General features: G+C 46.5%; 3 protein-coding genes across 4 annotated transcripts; 2 read left to right on the top strand and 1 right to left on the bottom strand.

Annotated features, from left to right (window-relative positions):
* Positions 1–4429: 4429 nt before the first annotated feature.
* Positions 4430–7584, bottom strand: LOC129594999 (uncharacterized). 2 transcript variants are annotated; one of them, XM_055491894.1, is made up of 3 exons: positions 7325–7584; positions 5687–6526; positions 4430–5615 (listed from the first exon to the last, which is right to left on the bottom strand). In XM_055491894.1, exons 1-3 carry the CDS (start codon positions 7404–7406, stop codon positions 4720–4722), a joined length of 1818 nt encoding a protein of 605 aa, XP_055347869.1. In that variant the 5' UTR covers positions 7407–7584; the 3' UTR covers positions 4430–4719. The 2 variants fall into 2 exon arrangements, with proteins under 2 accessions (XP_055347869.1, XP_055347871.1); XM_055491896.1 differs by having other exon boundaries at positions 5687–6523.
* An 862-nt stretch (positions 7585–8446) lies between these two features.
* On the top strand, positions 8447–14748 carry LOC129594998 (uncharacterized). Its single transcript, XM_055491893.1, has 3 exons — positions 8447–8835; positions 10171–10650; positions 14230–14748. The coding sequence occupies exons 1-3, from the start codon at positions 8751–8753 to the stop codon at positions 14277–14279; spliced, it is 615 nt and encodes a 204-aa protein (XP_055347868.1). The 5' UTR covers positions 8447–8750; the 3' UTR covers positions 14280–14748.
* A 1972-nt stretch (positions 14749–16720) lies between these two features.
* LOC129595007 (beta-3 adrenergic receptor-like) lies at positions 16721–18616 on the top strand. Its single transcript, XM_055491909.1, has 3 exons — positions 16721–17296; positions 17592–17823; positions 18270–18616. Exons 1-3 carry the CDS (start codon positions 16721–16723, stop codon positions 18614–18616), a joined length of 1155 nt encoding a protein of 384 aa, XP_055347884.1.
* The last annotated feature ends 207 nt before the right edge of the window (positions 18617–18823 follow it).

Raw genomic sequence — 18823 nt, 5'->3', positions numbered from 1 at the left:
GATGTGTTCCAGCGCCCGGCGGCGAATAGTCGCGTGTCGAGTTTGAGTGCGGCGAAATGTTACGTTTGCAGTTGTCCGGGTGCGCTTAGACACGGCTTCTGCTTTCGGGACGGTTGGATGTTCTAGAAGAATTAACTATCCAGTGATTACTGTTATAATTACTGGCAACGCGGCATCCGTCCTAGGAACCATTGATTTAACGGATAATTTGAGAGAAATGTTTCTGTTGTAATAAATCTTTTTTGTTAACAAAATTTGCAGTGTGACTGGCTTGCGCTAATAAAACACATTACTGGATAGTTTAAGTGCTATTGTAAATGGCACTTGCTGTACAAATACTAAGTTTGAAATTTTCGCTCAGTTGATGTAACACAATAATATTTGTAGTAAAAGTCCGTTGTAAATAAAACGGTTTCAGCGCCAAAACTATGACATGCGTCACATAAAGTCATAATGGCACGAAGCAAAAAAACAATAGCTTCATAAAGAGTTAGCGGGCCAAATTTCTATTAAGAGTAGGCAGCTGAACGGGCGGGACAATGTCCCCCACAAAAGCATTTGAAAAGCGTAGCAGAATAAAAATTATCAATCTACCACTAGCAGCGTGGTACTAGCAAACGCCGACGCCGACCAAGGTATGACAGGTTTTGCTTTGCTGTGTGCCAGTAGTATTCCGAGAGACAATGGGCATTGAGTAGCCAAATTCGCGATATTCCTGGGCAGTGGATAAAAGAAAGCGTCGCCTATTGTGTTCAGCATTCAAGTTGATGTACCAATGCCAGTTAGAATTAAATGTCATCGGGTCACTCAAGTTGGTTTAATATAAAGCAGAAGTCAGGTCAGTCATTAGAACAGTTCGCAAACGCACTGCGGGATCAGTGAGGAGAAAAATGTAACTATCCAGATAGAGTGTTAGACGACCAGCTTTCGTCAGCGTTCATATCAGGGTTACAGAACGAGTCCACTATGAGGTATTTGTGGTCATTACCGAACTCCTCAGTTGAGAAATTTGATACCCTTTTTGACCACGCAGTTAATTACGAAAAGACAAGGGCAGACGCGAAAGACACGTCCCACAATGATATATTCTTTGTGAGGGGGCGTGGCCGGGGAAGAGGAGGAAGAGGCGGTAGGTTTCAAGGCAGAGGCCGTGGAAGAGCCGGAGGATACCGCGGAGGCGGTGACGGAAGAGGCTACAGCTCAGGTGGCTGGAACGAAAGAAGACAACGGTGTTTATGAGTGTGGTTCGTTCAACCACGTTAAAACGAACTGTCCGTTTCAGTCAGAGCCATGCTGTAATTGTGGTAAGTCTGGGCGTATTCCCCTGTGTGTAGAGCGCCCCGCCGAGGAAGGGACGAGGAACAAGAGGTCAAGGTCGCCGCGGTACGAATTATATTGAGGAGAACCCGTACGATATGTTACGCGTTGGTTTGCTTGGTAGTTCGTTGTTGTATGTACCCGTTAGCATAGAGAACGTGAAGGTATCGTTGCAGTTAGATATTGGGTCGTCGACAACGATAATCATCCAATCAATCCCCTTCGCTGTAAATCTCTCAGGCTGAGCGAACTTAATTCCAATTCATTTATCCAGTCTCGCCCTAAAACACTGCACTCTCTGTCTGCTACATACAGTTTCAATACCTCCACGTCCGCAATGTCCGGCGGTGATTCACTTGCACATAGGCTGGTCTTATCAGCGGTATGGCATGACCCGTAAAGCTTCTCTAAAATAAACCTTCTGGTCGTAGTTCGGGACTGCCAATCTTTTCCCCGTTGACAACAAAAAGGCTGTAGCTTGCGTCTTTCTCGACCTAAAAAGTGCCTTTCCTTCGGTGTGTCATAATCTCTTGCTGCAAAAACTACGCGATCTGGGTTTCAACAGAGATGCACTTGAATTGGTTGTACTCGTATCTTACTGGAAGAATGCAGCGTGTGCGTATTGGTGAAGTGCTATCGGTTTGGGAACGCGTGTGTGCAGGTGTGCCGCAAGGTTCCATTCATGGTCCGCTACTCTTTATTATATATTTGAACGAACTGCTAAAAATCAATTTACGTTTACCTGATGTGCGGTTAGAAAGTTTCGCCGACGACACAATCTGCTATGCGATAGCGGACACGGAGTCTGAAGCAGCAAACAAAATAACTGCGGCGCTTCCATTAATTTGTGAGTGGTTAAATCTGAATCGTTTGGTGGTTAACGAAAAAAAGTCAAAAACTGCTTATGGTTACTTCTGCATACAGTCGGGATAAACGTGTTGTGTCGGTTGATTTGAATGGGCATAAGCTTGAACCGGAAGAGTCAGTAAAACACTTGGGAGTGATAATTGATAAGCATCTTAAATGGACTGATCAAATTAAAAAGGTCCAAAAAAGTGCATATCATGGATTCGCTCTCATAAACAGTGTGAAGGACGCGCTGCCGGTGCCCCAACGCGTTGGACTTTATCACGCATTTGTCCAGTCACATCTGGACCATTGCTCCGTTGTATGGAGTGGTGCGCCTGCGTCCACGCTGGAGCCATTGGCTGTCGCGCAAAGAAAAGCTGTTCGAGCCATTGCCAATTTTCCTGAAACATCCGCTGCCCAGTTGATGGCACAATTTGGAATTGCACCGTTGTTTGAACGGTGGAAACACCAGGAAGCAACCTGGCTGTATAAAATTCTTCATCCTGAAAAGTTCCAGGTACCGCACTACCTCACCGAAATGATCGTCGTGAAGCAGTCGTCCAGCGCGTATAACCTTAACGGAAACCGCACTTACATTGACGCGGAAGCAGCAACAAGGATAGGGAAGTCGACGTTGGCCTGGAGGCTCAACAACATCCGCACCTAACTGGTTGCGAACGGAAACGGCATCCTTGATAGTGCATCTCTCTTTGTTTTTCGTAATGCGCTTAAACGTTTTAACTTTGCTGCGTAACGTTCCTATTTTTTTTACGATCTTGGCTTTCTGTATGGTCTTTCTCTGACTTCCTTCACGTGCCAGATTCGTGTTTTTTTGTGAGCCAGGTTTAAATTCCCACGCTAGAATACGATCCTAGTTTTTAATGGGTTACCTGCCTACCGTTTCAATAAACAAACAATAAACAATAAAGCCGGCGAACATTCATTTTTGCCGGCTAATTTCTCGGAGCAGCGCCCTTTAAACCGAACCGTGGTATGGGGCGGGCATCAGATTTCGGTAAAGACGCGATGAGGTAGTGCTGCCGCAGATGATCGACAGTGGGGACGAATGGTGCATGAAACGGCTATCGGCAAACTGCAGGCCACACTACCAGTTTTTGATACTTGACTGCTTCGTTCCCTCGTTGGCAGCATTATGACATTGTCATCTTTCTTTCTTTCTGCCCTGCTTGGATCGCCCTGCTTGGATCGGCGCTCTTCTGGAAGCCGCCGGTAAATGACCTTGTCGTGGCGTGTAATCCGTATCTGTGATAGAATAGCTCGGGCATACGGCATAGTAACTTTTCGGTCAACGTACAGAAACGGGCGGAGCTTGCGCAGGCCTCAGGACATGCAGACATAATGAAGATTGCCTGAACGACAAGTGTAAGGATCTTTGCAAAGACGGATATTGCGAACGTCCCAGATTCCAGTTTCCACTGGATAACGCAATCAGAAAACCTCTGCATAAACAGTTGATTTCCTCCAATTAAAAAATCGGAAATTTTAAATTACATGTTTGTGCTGATTAAAGAGTTCAAAAAAGGCGCTTGTAACGCCGCGCGTTCTCTGTGCACGTGTACTTGTATACATACAGTACATATGCGCCTGCATAATATACCGGAAGTGGATCGATCGATTATCGCATCGATTACGTCTTCAAGGGCGCTATCCCACATATCCGCATATCCGCATGCATATTCCCTTATCTAATTAGGCCTAAGTGCCGATGTGAGAACTGTGTCATTAACCGTCACTTAGCGTGCATGTTGTATATGTACTCTGTACATGAGTTACTATCGTCTTAATGGAAACTGGGTGTGTTTGTGCAAGTGTTGGCATTTTATGACTTTCCATTTTATCCTGTGTGTAGAATCGTGGATTTTCTCTTATAAGTCTAATGCTTTTCTCAGTTGTGAAGTCAGTAGTGTTTTTCTCAAGTTTTGCTTTGGATGTGAGTTTAACATAATCGAACCTTTCTTGTTATTTGTTGTGTGAGTAAAGCTACAAAAACACCGTTGTCGCCGCGCTGTCTTAGTGTACACGGTACACTGTAGATAGGCTAGTTACACAGAGTAATTATCGATCCATCTTTATTCTCCCATTTCCCTGCACGGATAAACGTTATCGTGCAGTTAGCAATCACACGCAATATCCACCACGTGTAAAGACTTACACGCTGCAGGCACACTTACTTAATGGTAGTACGAGTACTGTACAAGCGTTATACTGTGCCTATAGTACGAATTCGAACCTCCGCAACAACTGACCGGATGACTTTAACAGAGCAAAAGCAAATCCAGCTAATTAAGAAACTACGCAATAACATTATGACAATTCTTAATTAATCAAAACATTAAGCATTAGATCCAAGTTTTTCACACATCATCTGTAGTCTGTAGACATCATCTGTAGTTTACAGTATAAGAAAAACAACACCAAAGTACTACAGCTACAAAGTCCAAGAGACCAAACAGAGGGTTTAGCAGTAACTGAACACATTATGTATCAGCAGACGTCGCTGATTAAAGCACACATTCCGTAGCCTATCTGATCTCAGTGTCCAATACACTGCTCTGCGTGTCGCGAAAAGGCTGTCTCCGTGACGTTGATGCTCTCGGCAACCCGGGGAAACGGTTGTGCACAGTCTATGGGCAGGAATACGTCCGCTCGCATCAGCGGATCGCTTCTGACATAATTCAGAATGGCCCATACTTCACCCGCTTCTGTCTGCACACCGTGCAAGAGCCGCGTGTTGTTCGTCCACCACTGCCGGAACCATGCGAGCTCGCAGCCGCAGTGCAGTCGCCACACGTAGTCGCGGGCCCGCTGCGGAAATCTTCCCTCGACAAGCGCTCGATAAAAGAAATCCCCTTCCGGCACCAGCAGACGCAGGTCGGGGAGAGCGCTGAATGCGTCCATTTCCAGACTAACCATCGTAGTGTTGGAAAACATTAGCTGGCGCAATTTCGGTAGGCGCTCGAAGTCACTCCGTTGCACAGCCTGGTCGCTGCAAGACATTATTTCAAGGTACAGGAGATTGTTTAGCCGCAGCTCGCGAGGTATCTGCGTGGTTCGGCTGTCCGTGCAGCCGAACACGTAGAGGTTGACCATAGTCCGCCGAACTGGTGACACGTCGGCGGCTGTAATATTCCAGCGCTGACTCATTGTCAACGTTGTTGGTCGGAGCCGTTGTTTGGCCATCGCAGTGGCCAGCTCTCGTATTTCGCGTTTCTGTACTGCGCCATTACAGTCAGGTTCCGGTTGTCCTTCGACCTTCGCGGGTGTAAATGGATAATTTTTGCAGCTGTGAAAGTTTCGATGTACTGAATAACATCTGACAATCGTCAATATCTGACATTCAGTTTCGGTCACTGGCTCGCTGGAAAATGTTGGGAACGCATCATTGGTTGCTGTCAAATTTGCGCAGTCTTCGCAAAATTTTTCAGCTTCTGCAAGCATTTCACAGATCCGTAGAAATTTGAAAAATATCAGGCTTAAAATAACTTATTAAGTAACTTACGAAGCCATTCGTTAGCGGAAAAGACTTCCATCGTAAAATCGATAGCAGCCGAACCGTTGGGAAACGGCGTCGCGGCACAGTCAATGGGCAGAAAGATATCGTTTTTGCTCAGGTCTTCGTTCTTCCACGAATCGTACTCGATGCGATAGATTGAGCCTTCCGTCGCTTGCTGCAACAAGCCGCTGACGCCCCACCAAAGCCGGAACGGCTCAAACTCGCCGCCGCAGTGCAGCCGCATCAAATACGCTTGCACGTCTTCCGGGAAGAGCTCCATCTGACGGAATCCGCGCTCCAGCGAGAGTAGTCGCAATCCGGGCAAATCAGCGAAAGTGCCGGCTTCGAGGGACTCCAGTGTGCTGTTGGCGAACTGGATTGAGCGCAGCTTACTCGACGGCCAAAAGTCCGCTCGCCGTACGTCCAACGCGCGGCAGTCGTGTACGCTGAACTCCAGCAAATGTGGCATTAACAGCTGGGCCAGCTTCTTCGTGGCGCGCGAGGAACGACAGTTGCGCAAGTGGAAGACCACGGTCTGCTCGCGGACGGGTGCCAGGTTGTCGAAGGTTATCTGAGGTCCGTCGTTCAGACTGAAGGACACCGCCTTCAGTGGCGGCCTGGAAAGGACCAGTGCTAATTGGTGCACTTCCTCGTTTGTCGCTTTTCCGCTGCAGTTAATGGCCAGACCGTGGTTTTGGGCGCATGCGAATGAGTTGCCGACGTCCGTCCGCACGCCGCAGTTGGCGGTGAACTGTAACTCGCACTGATCACGCGTCATCAGTTCAGTGTTGAAATCCGGCAGTGGTACAAACATACCGCCATGGTCACTGTACGGCTCGTCACCTGCTATCAGATAGCTATCTATTTAAAATTTGACTACAACTTAAATTAACTATCGTTTTAAAACTTGATACTGAATACTTATTTGGGAAATACTGAATACTTATTTGGGAAATTATTAAGAACAGTGTACTGCGGCTTTTATATGACGGATCAGTTGTGCTATAAATTTTAATAACGAATTACTGCACTCACCACATGTGGCGAACTACATGGTTGACTATGCCGGTCACCTCATCGGTTAGCACCATAGCGTGCTGTGTTAAATTCAAACGTTCGCGTTTCATCCTTTTCTGAACAAGCCGTCGATATCGCAAGCGATATTGCAAAAGGTAGGGAAAAAAATTAAGGAACGTTTCGATTCCAGTTGAGTTGTTTCTTCTGGCGAGAAAGAAAAGATGTCTTTATTTTAGGTACCTGATACCCATGACATTGGGGTCATTGTTTTATTCATGTACTAGGTCTACGAGGAAACTAGAGTGGCTAGAGTACATTCTGCCTTCCTCGCCATAAAACGGAACTTGTTTGGGATCAATTTTTCCCTACCTTTCAAGATAATGCTTTTATGATTCTGTTTAGAAACGGATGAAACGCGAGCGTTTGAATTTAACACAGTGCTATGGAGCTAACCGCTGAGGTGACCACCTGGCAAGCATAGCTCATCATGAGCTCGCCACATGTGGCGGATGCAGTGATCCGGTGAAAATGTACTGCAGTCTGCAGCGTATTTGATCCTTATTGAAAATACTCGAAGAGCAGATGATTTATAAATCTTTGCGTCAGGTGAATTTGTTGATCTCATACCTTTGCTTTTCACAGCGGCGGAATGCAGTAATACTAGAAGAACTGCCAATAGGACGGAATTCGAATCGGCTGTTGGATACATAATTATTTCACGCGCGTATCATATTAAGTCTTCGCGCGCCAGATTAATTGTACCGATACGGTACTAACGTTTTTCTGCAATTCCTTAAAACTAGTGAACCTCTGTGAACGGTAGATTGAATACGATGTTTTATGCGCAGCATGTGGCTAATGTGATGTTTAAATCAGCGCACGCGAATTATTGCGATATAGACACGATTCAAAGAGAAAAATATTGCTGAAAGCGATTTTCAGCGGAGCAGCTGTCTCAAAGTTTGCTATTCTTTATTTCAACGCATGAATGTTGCCACTAAGCGATGTAACTTCACGAAGTCTGCACAAAGCACCGAAGGGAATCTGTTTCTTTCTGCATTTATGCGGAGATTGACTAGAACATTTGCAGCCCCACGGCTTATCCGGATGGTAACTCGTGTTTCAGCGGAGCCAATCAGTCCCTTAGCATATTATGCGGGCTGTACTTTTAATACGTACATTTAATAACCCAGATAAGATAAATGCAAGCGCGGCACACAACATAATTATTAAAAATTTCAAACATTAAAAAACAACAACCAAAATCTATTAAGATTTTTCACGGAGGTGGCCATCCGCCCCACTGCCGCTAATAAATTTAGCGATCCTTTGTCCGCGCTGCTCCTGAATCCGCCATGCGGATGGGGCCGATGAGGGATAGCACTGAGATTTGTTCTGCTTCCGTAATATTTTATCGTGCGCTGTAAATGTAATGGAAAAAAAATTTCTAAATAAAAATCCATTGAGGAGTGACAGAGCGTAACGGCGCACGTTGGCCTTGCCAAAAAGCTACGGTTTGCTCTAAATTACAATTTTGTTATACGTACTTCCATTAATAAAAGAAGCAGCCTAGATCTGTCGGGGAACACCGACAGCTCGTAATTATGCGGATGCTGTTGAAAGTCTGCCGTCTTAGCTGACTAATATAGGTTACCTGGCGGAAACGACCGGACTTGTCGGCCGTTGCACTATTGCTTTCCTTTGTCATCCGGATGGCCATGCATAATTTAGTGTGCTGTGTGACGCATAGTCATGTATACAGTGTTGCTCACCGGCGTAATCCGGCGTTTATGCAATTGTTGTGAACTATCTTCACGTAGCTATCTGTGTCTAAAGACGTCTGTTTTCTATGCTGATTTCTCAGCGCCATGATGAAGTTGTGATTGAGCGAATCATTATCTATCGTGTGCGGCTACAGTAAAGATCATTGATGGGATTTGGCGGTATTCTCCGTTACGTATAGTGTAGGAGAAACGATCATATATTATGGCGCTCCTGGGTGGATGCGTTTAGCAACCGTAATAGCCCGGTGACCTTTCTGTTCTCAGTCGATATGACGGCTCCCGTTATTGATCCATTTTATACCCATCTTTACGACACCTGTAATGAACGTTTAAAGGCGGTGGAAGCGGCTTTGGGTATGTGATTCCGTTATTCAGCGGATAGTTCTTTTGAATGTAATATTCGTACAAGAATCGCATATCGTACAATATTTGGTTGTTGCTTTTGTTCAAAATGTGTAAAGTTTTGAACTGTATAGTAGCACCGATCAGAAAGTTGATGAGCTGTTGCTCGTGGTCAACTCAACTGTTAATTCTCTTATCTGCTGGTAGTTTGACTGCTAATGTCGTGTTGGGATACATGCTGCACCAGGCGCAATCCAACATTATTTGTAATGCTATTCTTGGTTAAATAATTGTCGACGTTAATGTCCGACAAGAGCGGTAAATCAACGCAACCGCTAACTAAGAAAGCAGATAAGTCAGTTGCAACTGCAGCAGCAGATAAGCCTGTCGCAAGTTCAATAACTGTAGCTTCAAGTTCGAAAGCTGCTACACAGACTTTTCCGTATACAGAAGCAGACATATTAAAAAAAGCCGGAGGACGGACGTTGCGTTCAGACGGTCAAGCAGAGTTTGCAGAAGGCGAATTGCCAAAACCGAAAAAGGTCAGGCGTGCCCAGGGCGAAATCAAATCTGATGAAGAATTAATATCAGATGACGATGAGCCTGTTACCGCATTAAGCTCAACACAGTCGGCTGTTATACTTGAAAGTGACGCTTCGCCACTCGTTGAGACAGGTACACAGTCACCTTTCTTGACCGATATACCAGAACGTACTGCAACGGTTCTCGTTGACATTAATAATACTGAAAGTGTCAATATGGATGCACAAGTTAAAGCACTTACTGATGGCCTACAGAGTCTTGTAAAGGTCGCAACAGACGCTCCAGTAAGTGGTCCGCTGCAGTGCGATAAATTCAAGCCTTCAGAGCATAACGCTCGTGAATGGATGAAGGAGTTTGAAGAAGCAGCGACCATGTCGAATTGGCTGGACAAAACCAAAAATGAACGGTTTGCGTTCTACTTGACGGCTGGTGCCGCTAAGCAGTGGTATAACCTCAGAAAGCCGTTTGCGACTTGGGACGCTTTGCGTACTGCATTTCTCACAGAATTTGTCAGTGAGGATGAGAAGTGGGACTATCAGAACAAGTTGCAAAATCGCAAATTCAATCAGGATAAAGAGAGACTGGTTGAATATTACTACTCTATCATTGACCTTTGTCATAAAGTCGATACTGCGATGTCAAACGAAATGAAAGTGCGCTACCTGTTGAACGGTCTTAGTACAAGCCTACGTAATCATATGGCGGTGCTTAATCCGACAACACCGGAAGAGTTATTGACACGTTTCAAGGTGTTAAAAGTTGATTCAGAACGTACAAGTTCTAACACAAATGTCATTTTGACAGCTGAAGTCTCGGCAAAGCAGAAGCAAAGTGAAGACGACGAAACTGCTGCCGGTGATGTCAGTTCAGCAAACGTGTCAAACGTGCTGCAGTCCAGTGAATTTCAACAGGCTGTGGACAGAGCTATCTCTGCCCGTTTGCAGCAAGAGTTCCAGATGGCTGCCGGCTCATCGACACCTCCCGAGACTCAGTCAGCCGCGCCTGTGTTGACGCAAACGTTTGTACGGGGAGGCGCTGCTGGTGCCCGTGGAGGCCGTGGTCGCGGTGGCCGAGGTCGTGCTCGTGGACGTGGCCGTGGTGGTACACGCAACGGCGGCAATGGCGAATCCCGCAAACCGGCTGTGACGGTTGAACGGAACCAAGACGACAAGTCGCGGTGTGATTTCTGCGGTCGGCAAGGTCACCAAGAAAGCCGGTGTTGGGATCGCATGCGGGAACGTAAAGCGGCACACGCGAAGCATGGAAATGCTCTGCCGTCGGAAGGTGAGGGAAATTTAAACTCCAGAGAGTAGCTAAGTACAGGGGTTTAGCTGCTCATACGTCTGATCCCCCTGATTTTGCTGGTTTTCCTTTCGATGCATTTCCGATAGAAGAACCAAATGACGATTCAACTGTTCCGGCTCCAGTTTGCACTACGGCATATGTTAATGGTATGGCCGTGCCTGCTGTGATTGACACCGGCTCCGCTGTAACGATTATGAGTGTGCACTGTGCACAGATGTTAGATCTGTGTATTCAGTCATATACCGGGCGGCCCGTTAAAGGTGTTAGTGGCAAATTGATATCGCCTGTCGGCACTATTTGTGTTGATGTGTTATTGGCAAACTGTTCGCACCAAATTAACGTACTTGTGCTAGACACGTACGATCGTGAATTATTGGTCGGTAATGATTTTCTGATGCGAACGGATCTAGTAATTGATTATGCCGGTCGTACTATACGGCGCTTTGATGAACGTGATGGCGAACAGTTCAGGCCATGGAAAGCGCGGAATCTTGTTGCAAGTCGCAAAGTGCACATTCCCGCTGGTCACGTAGCTTGGGTGAAATGTCAACTAAACCGTAATCTATTTCCTGGCCGTGTGAAACCAGAAAATATGGAGTTTATAGTTTCCCCAAACGCTAACACGTTCGCTCAAAAAGGGTTACGTACATCAAACGCGCTAGTCAAAATGGTCAACAATGTGTGTTATTTGGCGTGTGCAAATTTCTCTCGCATGACCCAAACAATCGGTAAGGGTCAGAATATTGCGTCTGCGACACCAATGTATGTTGACCGCGTTCCAGAGTGCTCGGTGGTTGAAACGTGTGAACTCCCAGATCTTCAGTGTGGTGCAAATTTAACTGCCGATCAAACTGAACAGTTGCACGCTGTGTTGCGCAAACACGTAAGCGTGTTTCCCACTGCTGAACGCCCTTTTGGCAAAGTAAAAGGAGTTTCGCATGTTATAGACACAGGCAGTGCATTGCCAGTGTCCCAACCTCCTTACCGGCGATCGTGGGCCGAGCGTATTGTCATTCGTACAGAAGTTGATAAAATGCTCCGCCAAGGCATTGTGACCCCATCCTGTAGCCCGTGGTCGTCTCCCATTGTACTCGTACACAAGCGAGACGGCACAACGAGGTTTTGTGTTGATTATCGCCGGGTCAATGCTGTTACCAAGAAGGACGTGTACCCAATGCCCCGCTTGGACGACGCGCTTGATCAGTTAGGTGGGTGCGCTTATTTTACTTCCTTAGATATGGCGTGGGGATACTGGCAGATCCCCGTAGCGGAGTCCAGCAAGGACCGTACCGCTTTTGTGACGCCTGACGGCTTATATGAATTCAGCCGTATGCCCTTCGGCTTGTGTAACGCCGGGGCGACCTTTCAAAGGTCAATGGACAAAATACTGAATGAATTCAGATGGCAGTTTGTTATAGTGTACATAGATGATGTACTCATCTATTCGAAGACGTTTGAAGAGCACATGGAGCACCTTGATGCCGTACTGCGCAAGCTTCGCCACGCAGGTATTGTGCTTAAACCATCAAAATGTGTTTTCGCGTCCGATTGCACCAAATACCTTGGTCATGTCGTTGACCGTAATGGTATTAGTCCCGATCCCGATAAACTGTTGGCAATCGCAGATTATCCAGTACCAGAAAATGTCACGGACATAAAGTCGTTCTTAGGACTTTGTTCGTATTTTCGTCGGTTTGTACGGGATTTTGCCGGTCTATCGGAACCGCTGGTACGGTTAACGAGAAAAACCGAACCGTTTGTGTGGTCTTCCGAACAGATGGTTGCTTTCGAAAAACTCAAACACGCACTAATTAGTTCGCCGATTTTAGCTCATTATGATCCAAATGCTGAGATCGAGCTACACTGCGATGCTAGCGGCCTTGGAATAGGCGCATGTTTAGTATCTAAATTGGGTGACTGCGAACGGGTGTTGGCGTACGTTAGCAAAGTTTCAGTCCCGCAGAACGTAATTATGCGGTCACTGAACAAGAGTGTCTGGCAATTGTTTGGTCGGTTAAAAAGTTACGACCTTATTTGTATGGTAAGATGTTTCGCATTGTGACAGACCACTGTGCACTGTGTTGGCTTATGAGCCGGCGTGAATTAGCCGGTCGTCTGAGCAGGTGGGCGGTCTTGTTACAAGAATACAATTTTGAAATTGTATACCGTAGCGGCAAACGTCACCAAAATGCGGATGCGCTATCGCGACATCCCGTCGAACCAGCTGACAGTGCTGATGTCGAAATGGACATGTTAGTAGCCATGACCGACACTCCAGATTTCCACTATGAACAGGTGCAAGACCCACGACTGTGTGATGTGATTGACAAGTTGGCAATCGGTTTGGTGTCTCGCGACACTGTGTGTTATACCATGAACAACAACTTGTTGTATCGCAAAGCGTTAGTTGACGGGGAAGACGTACTGCTCCTCGTAGTACCAAAACATTTGCGACGTGACATATTGTTCGCTTGTCATGACGAGCGTACATCCGGTCATTTGGGATTTTGGCGCACGTATACTCGTGTGCGTCAGCGCTACTTTTGGCCGCGCATGCGTGATCATGTGCGTAAGTACATACGCGGCTGTCGACAATGTCAACTTCGTAAAGTCCCAACTGATAAACCCGGTGGTCTTATTGAACCAATTCCAGTGGGCACTGCATTCGAGATGGTGGGAGTGGATGTTTTTGGTCCTGTTCCCCGTACCGCTAAAGGCAACCGGTATGTCATAGTCTGTACTGACTATTTGACAAAATATGTGGAAACAAAAGCTATTCCGGCGCAGACCGCTATTGCAGTTGCTAATTTCTTGGTGCATCAAGTAATACTGCGTCACGGTGCGCCGTCAAGAATTTTGAGTGACCAAGGTGGTCCATTTCTGTCAGATGTAGTTCAGGAAGTTCTAGTGCTATGTCAAACGCGGCATCTGAACACAACAGCGTACAATCCACAGTGTAATGGATTGACTGAGCGGTTCAATAAAACTTTAGCCGTTATGCTTAGCCTGTATGTCAGTGATAATCAAAAAGATTGGGACCTACATCTCCCATATGTCACTACAGCTTACAACACCAGTAAGCAAGCCTCGACAAATAAAACACCATTTTATTTGTTGTACGGGCGTGAGTGCCGTTCAGTCATGGACGCACAGCTTGGTGCACTTCCGAATAACAATTTGAATAACATGCACGAATACAGTCAGGCTCTCGTTGAGCGTCTTAAACTGGCTAGTGATGTTGCAAAAGCTAATATTGAGAATGTCCAAGCTGGTTATATGTTGACCGGCAATATCAAAAGAGAACCGCGTGAATTCCAAATCGGTGATTTGGTGTTATTGTATACGCCGGTAACTCCTGTTGGTTTGTCTCCAAAATTAATCGCACATTACTTTGGACCGTACAAAGTGGTTAGCCGTCAATCAAAGCTTAACTACGAGATCCAGTCTGTGCGTACTAAAAAACGTGGTAACAACACTCATGTTGTCCACGTAAAGAGACTAAAACTGTTCACGGAGCCTCTGTCTGATTTGGATTTAATGGGTGACACTGATTCACAGTGGGACATTCCCGTCGAGGACGTGGATCCCGAGCTGCGCGTGGAAATTGAGCGGGACTGCGTCACCAAACCTCGTCGTCCTGCCAGGAAACCGGACGAGCCCGTCGACGAAACCGATCGCCCCGTTATCCGGACACTTCGTAACCGGACCCTACGGGAACCCTCGCCGTAATGCCTTGCCTTAACGCTTGCACCTCTTCTTTCATGTAATTTTTATATAGCGTTTTCCTTCATTACGGTCATCCAATCGTTCAAGTTATGTTCCGTTTCTCAAAGTGATTGGTTTTCGCCGTGCTTCAAACTTAAGAACGGGAGTGCTGTGTGACGCATAGTCATGTATACAGTGTTGCTCACCGGCGTAATCCGGCGTTTATGCAATTGTTGTGAACTATCTTCACGTAGCTATCTGTGTCTAAAGACGTCTGTTTTCTATGCTGATTTCTCAGCGCCATGATGAAGTTGTGATTGAGCGAATCATTATCTATCGTGTGCGGCTACAGTAAAGATCATTGATGGGATTTGGCGGTATTCTCCGTTACGTATAGTGTAGGAGAAACGATCATATATTAAGTGTACCAAAATAACAGGGCAAACTGTGCCTAACCACCTTCCGGCAGGGAACGGTTGCCGCCGGAGATTCCCCAAAGGAAGTGAAACCGGTAAATTATAATCAATAACATGCGACTATCAAAGCACCTACATTAGCTACATATATGCACTTTTATGCAGATGAGCCCACTTTTATCTTTGTGGGTACAATTGTGCGTCAATTTGGGAAAATCCATATCAATAAAGTACAGTGTACCTCCGGAAATTCAACTGTTGTGCAAAATGAAAGGCAAATCCCGAAGTAACTATGTTATCCTGTCTGCTCCGCAACTCCCCACCCTAGAGCAATGCGGGGTGAAAGCAGGTTGATGTTTGTGTTTGTATAACATTATGTACTTATACATCCACAGCTTCGATAGATATTTTAGCCAGTGTTAATAAGTTAGTGAGTTCAACGGGCGAATATACCTTACTTTCGATCGTATTAGAATGCAGAATTTTCAAGCACGATTCCTCTCGTGAATGGGTGTGGTTTAGGACGAATTTGTGAGATACGTGGTTTAGTACGAATTTCGTTTCGTGTGGCTCAGGACGAATTTGTGAGATACGTGATGTTATTACAATTACAATTGGTGTTACGCTGCGTCAAATTAAATTTTAAATCAAATCATTTTTAATTTATTACTGTTTCTTTGATTATTGATCTAGCGCTATGCGCACAGCCAAGTACGTACCGTATAATACGTAATAGACTACAGTATTAAATAGTAGTATCTACCAGTACCAACCAGTGCATGCGCGATTTTCTGACAACTATAGCTAGCGTCTGCCGAATGAAACGTTAATCCGTTACGCTGCACATTTTATGCGGCTGTCGTACAACAGCTCGCGTTGCGCAATGAGTCAAACGCAGCCTTTACCCGTGACCGCCAAAGGACAACAGCACATGCCTTGACGGTCTCATTGCGTAATACCGCCAATAAAGGTCATGGTGGTATTTGGCGATTGTCTGCATTTTGCCGCCCACTGCATCAGCATGCAGCTGGTGGAAACCGTAAACAGCGCTATCGTGCACACTGCAATCGTCATTTTTTTATCACTTGTCGCTTGGTTATTCGGTTCATGCATATACAGACGTAATCCCGCGAGATACAACTGGGCGCAGCAGCGTAGAGAAATATACTTATTAAGCTCACCTTGCTCAGAGCATAAATAATGAACAAGGAAGACCTGCTGTGCGGGGGATTAACAAGCTGGCAAAAAATCAAGGCTGTGGCGCCTGCGTGCGCACCGCGGCGCGCGGAGGCGGCTAAGCCCGTGACCCTCGGGGTGCCGGCAACCAGGCAGAAATCCACTGGATTACGTTGCCGCTAATCCTCCATCGGCTGCGCTTGCAGCGGCCGGCTAATTCGATCGTTTGTCGAGACAATTCGCCGGGTTTCCAGTACGTTCCACGCGTGGCAGCTTTCTCGTCTTTGAAAGGTTAATCCGCCGGGAAAAGGCGGGCACTGCGCCGCTCACGCTGGCAAAGATGTAATGCCTGGCCTGCCGGCCTGCATTGCACCATTCCATGGGGAAGTTTCTCTCCTTGACTTTGTGTTATTAAATGGAGGAACATGATCGACCATCTCTGGTACAATCTTATATTAAAAAAATCATACCGCTTTTAAAGCGGCGTTTAAGTGTTCGAAGCGTACTGCTGCTCCCACTTATGCTGCGCCTCGATCGTGCTTTCTCGCCGTGCCAAACTGGAGTGAAGCTCAACAGTTCGAAGATATTAGCACAATCATGACAGCTTGATTTACGAAACTTTCTGCTGCATTCTGATTTTGCTGATATCTGTATCACACCATTCTACTTATGCCATGCCTCGATCGTGCCTCCTCGTCGTGTCATACTAGTGTCAAGCTCAACCGATGGAAGTCCATTATCGTCTCTGAGATATGGCGGTGGTGTACGAAGTCTTCGGGTACATCTTGATCCCGCTGATGGTGGTGGGTTTCGTCGGGAACAGCTTGATGATCTGCGCCATGCTGCACAGCCGCATGTGCCTGACCCCCACCAACCGGCTGCTCCTCAGCATGTTCATCCTCGGTGCCGTCTACTCCTCCCTGGCCATGCCGCCGACCGCCTTCTCCCACATCACCCATCGCTGGGATCTGGGCGCCGGCAGCTGCCGTTTCTTCGCCTTTCTGACCATCACCATGACCTTCGTCCACTGCCTCATCCACGCCGCTATTCCAATTGCTCGTTTATTGGCAATCCATTACGTCAGCCGGGTTAGCCACCAGCTGGAAAACCGCGTCGGACAAGCCTTGGTGGCGGTCACGTGGTTATTTCCCGCCGTCGTCTTTACTCTGCCGTTCTTCCAGGTGGGCGCGTCCTACGGGTTCAACCGGGGTATCGCGCGCTGTCAGTGGGAAGCGGTGCAGTACCCCTTTGTTGTTTTCTATCGGATTGTGTTTATTGTGCTGCCGTTGGTGGTGATTGTGCTGGGATACGGGCTCATTATGTGGCAGGTAGGATTACACTGAGACCAGATTTTCGGGATTAAAAATACAACGGCAAACCAAAGAAACTTTTCCAGGATAAAGCCAGCTTTTTGGGTGGAAATAATTTATAGTATTATTTTTTCAATTGAAATGTTTTTCGATATTTAAATATAAAAAAGAATTTCAAAATTTAGCCATTTCCGTTGGAAAAAACAGTAAATTTCGAAAAAAATTTGTGCACCTATAATGTTGCCTTACGTTTCAGCTTTAATGTCAAATCATTTTAAAACCGGGTCTAAAGTGTTGAAATTGAACGCATTAGGTACGGGTGATGCGGCTGGCCGCTGCCAAAGAGCACAAAACGAAATCGCGTTCGCTGCGCTTCGCACGCCAGCTGGGACTGGAATTGGTGTTGGCCAAGCGGACAGCCATTGTCAGCGGCTATTTCATGGCTTGTTTCTTACCCAATACAATCTGGACGTTTATACCGGGGAGTATTACGAATGATCTGGCGGAGAATCTTGGACCGGCGCTGTACCTTTTAACTTGGTTCGGTATGGGCTAAAGTTTCAACGTTTTCCGTTTACATAATAAATATATATCTATGCAGTGATATGATTCGCTGTCCTATGATCTTTTTATTTATGTAACAAAGAACAAATTTGCAGTTCAGAACCTTCTTTTCACTAATTTTATGTGCCGTCAAGGTTTCAAGAAGGTAGAACAGTAATCCAAATTTTGGCACATTAAAACGCGTTCTATGTTAGGCAGCCTCCATAGCACTACTCTAATGCTCTAATAATCTAATTTAATCGAAAGGGATTAACTATTAAGGCGCTGAGCTGAACGTCAAGATTAAAGTTCACGTTGCCGACGTGATATAAATGCCGGTACTGGGTACATATGTAAAATATGCATGAAGGCGCTCAATATTTGTTCAAAAGCAGCTGGTTTGCGTCTGCGCTTTGGCATCATCAAATGATTAATAAACATCTTGCAGGGATCATGAGCAGTTTCCTGGTGTATCTACTTGTCAACAACGAACTACGTGAGGGCGTATACAGCCTGTTTAAGCAGATGCCGGGATGTCGCAGCTGCCGCCGCCCACAGCGCGCGGTGGCCCCGCTGGGACCGCCACCGGCTCACACTCTCAACTATACCGAATCCACGGTCTTCCACACCAGCGGCGTATACATTGGTCCACCCCCACCCTACTCCGCAGGTAGTGGCAGCGTGGGACTGCGCTCCAGCGACAGCTCGTCCATGGCCGGCGCTGAGCAGGATCGGCTGGACGAGCAGCTGCATCCTAATCGGATTAGCGTCTTGGCATCCGTGCACGGCTTCTGATCCGATATTAATGCGCAAGGTTGCAGGCGCGCGCGGAATGAAGTAGCGCCGTTATTCGCGGTACGGCTGGTATCGCAATGAAGAGTTGAGTCGGCACGGAACGATTTTCGCGCCATATTCCACACTGGCAACGGCACGTGCTGGAGTGTTTCTGTTCTGAATAACGGACCGGTTGATATGCGACGGATAACGACAATAACGCGACAA

Source organism: Paramacrobiotus metropolitanus, unplaced genomic scaffold (genome assembly GCF_019649055.1).
Source record: "Paramacrobiotus metropolitanus isolate TYO unplaced genomic scaffold, Prichtersi_v1.0 Parri_scaffold0000073, whole genome shotgun sequence".
NCBI classification, from domain to species: Eukaryota; Metazoa; Tardigrada; class Eutardigrada; order Parachela; family Macrobiotidae; genus Paramacrobiotus; species Paramacrobiotus metropolitanus.
The sequence above is the reverse complement of the archived record's forward strand: the minus strand, read 5'-3'. Positions and strand labels throughout refer to the sequence as shown.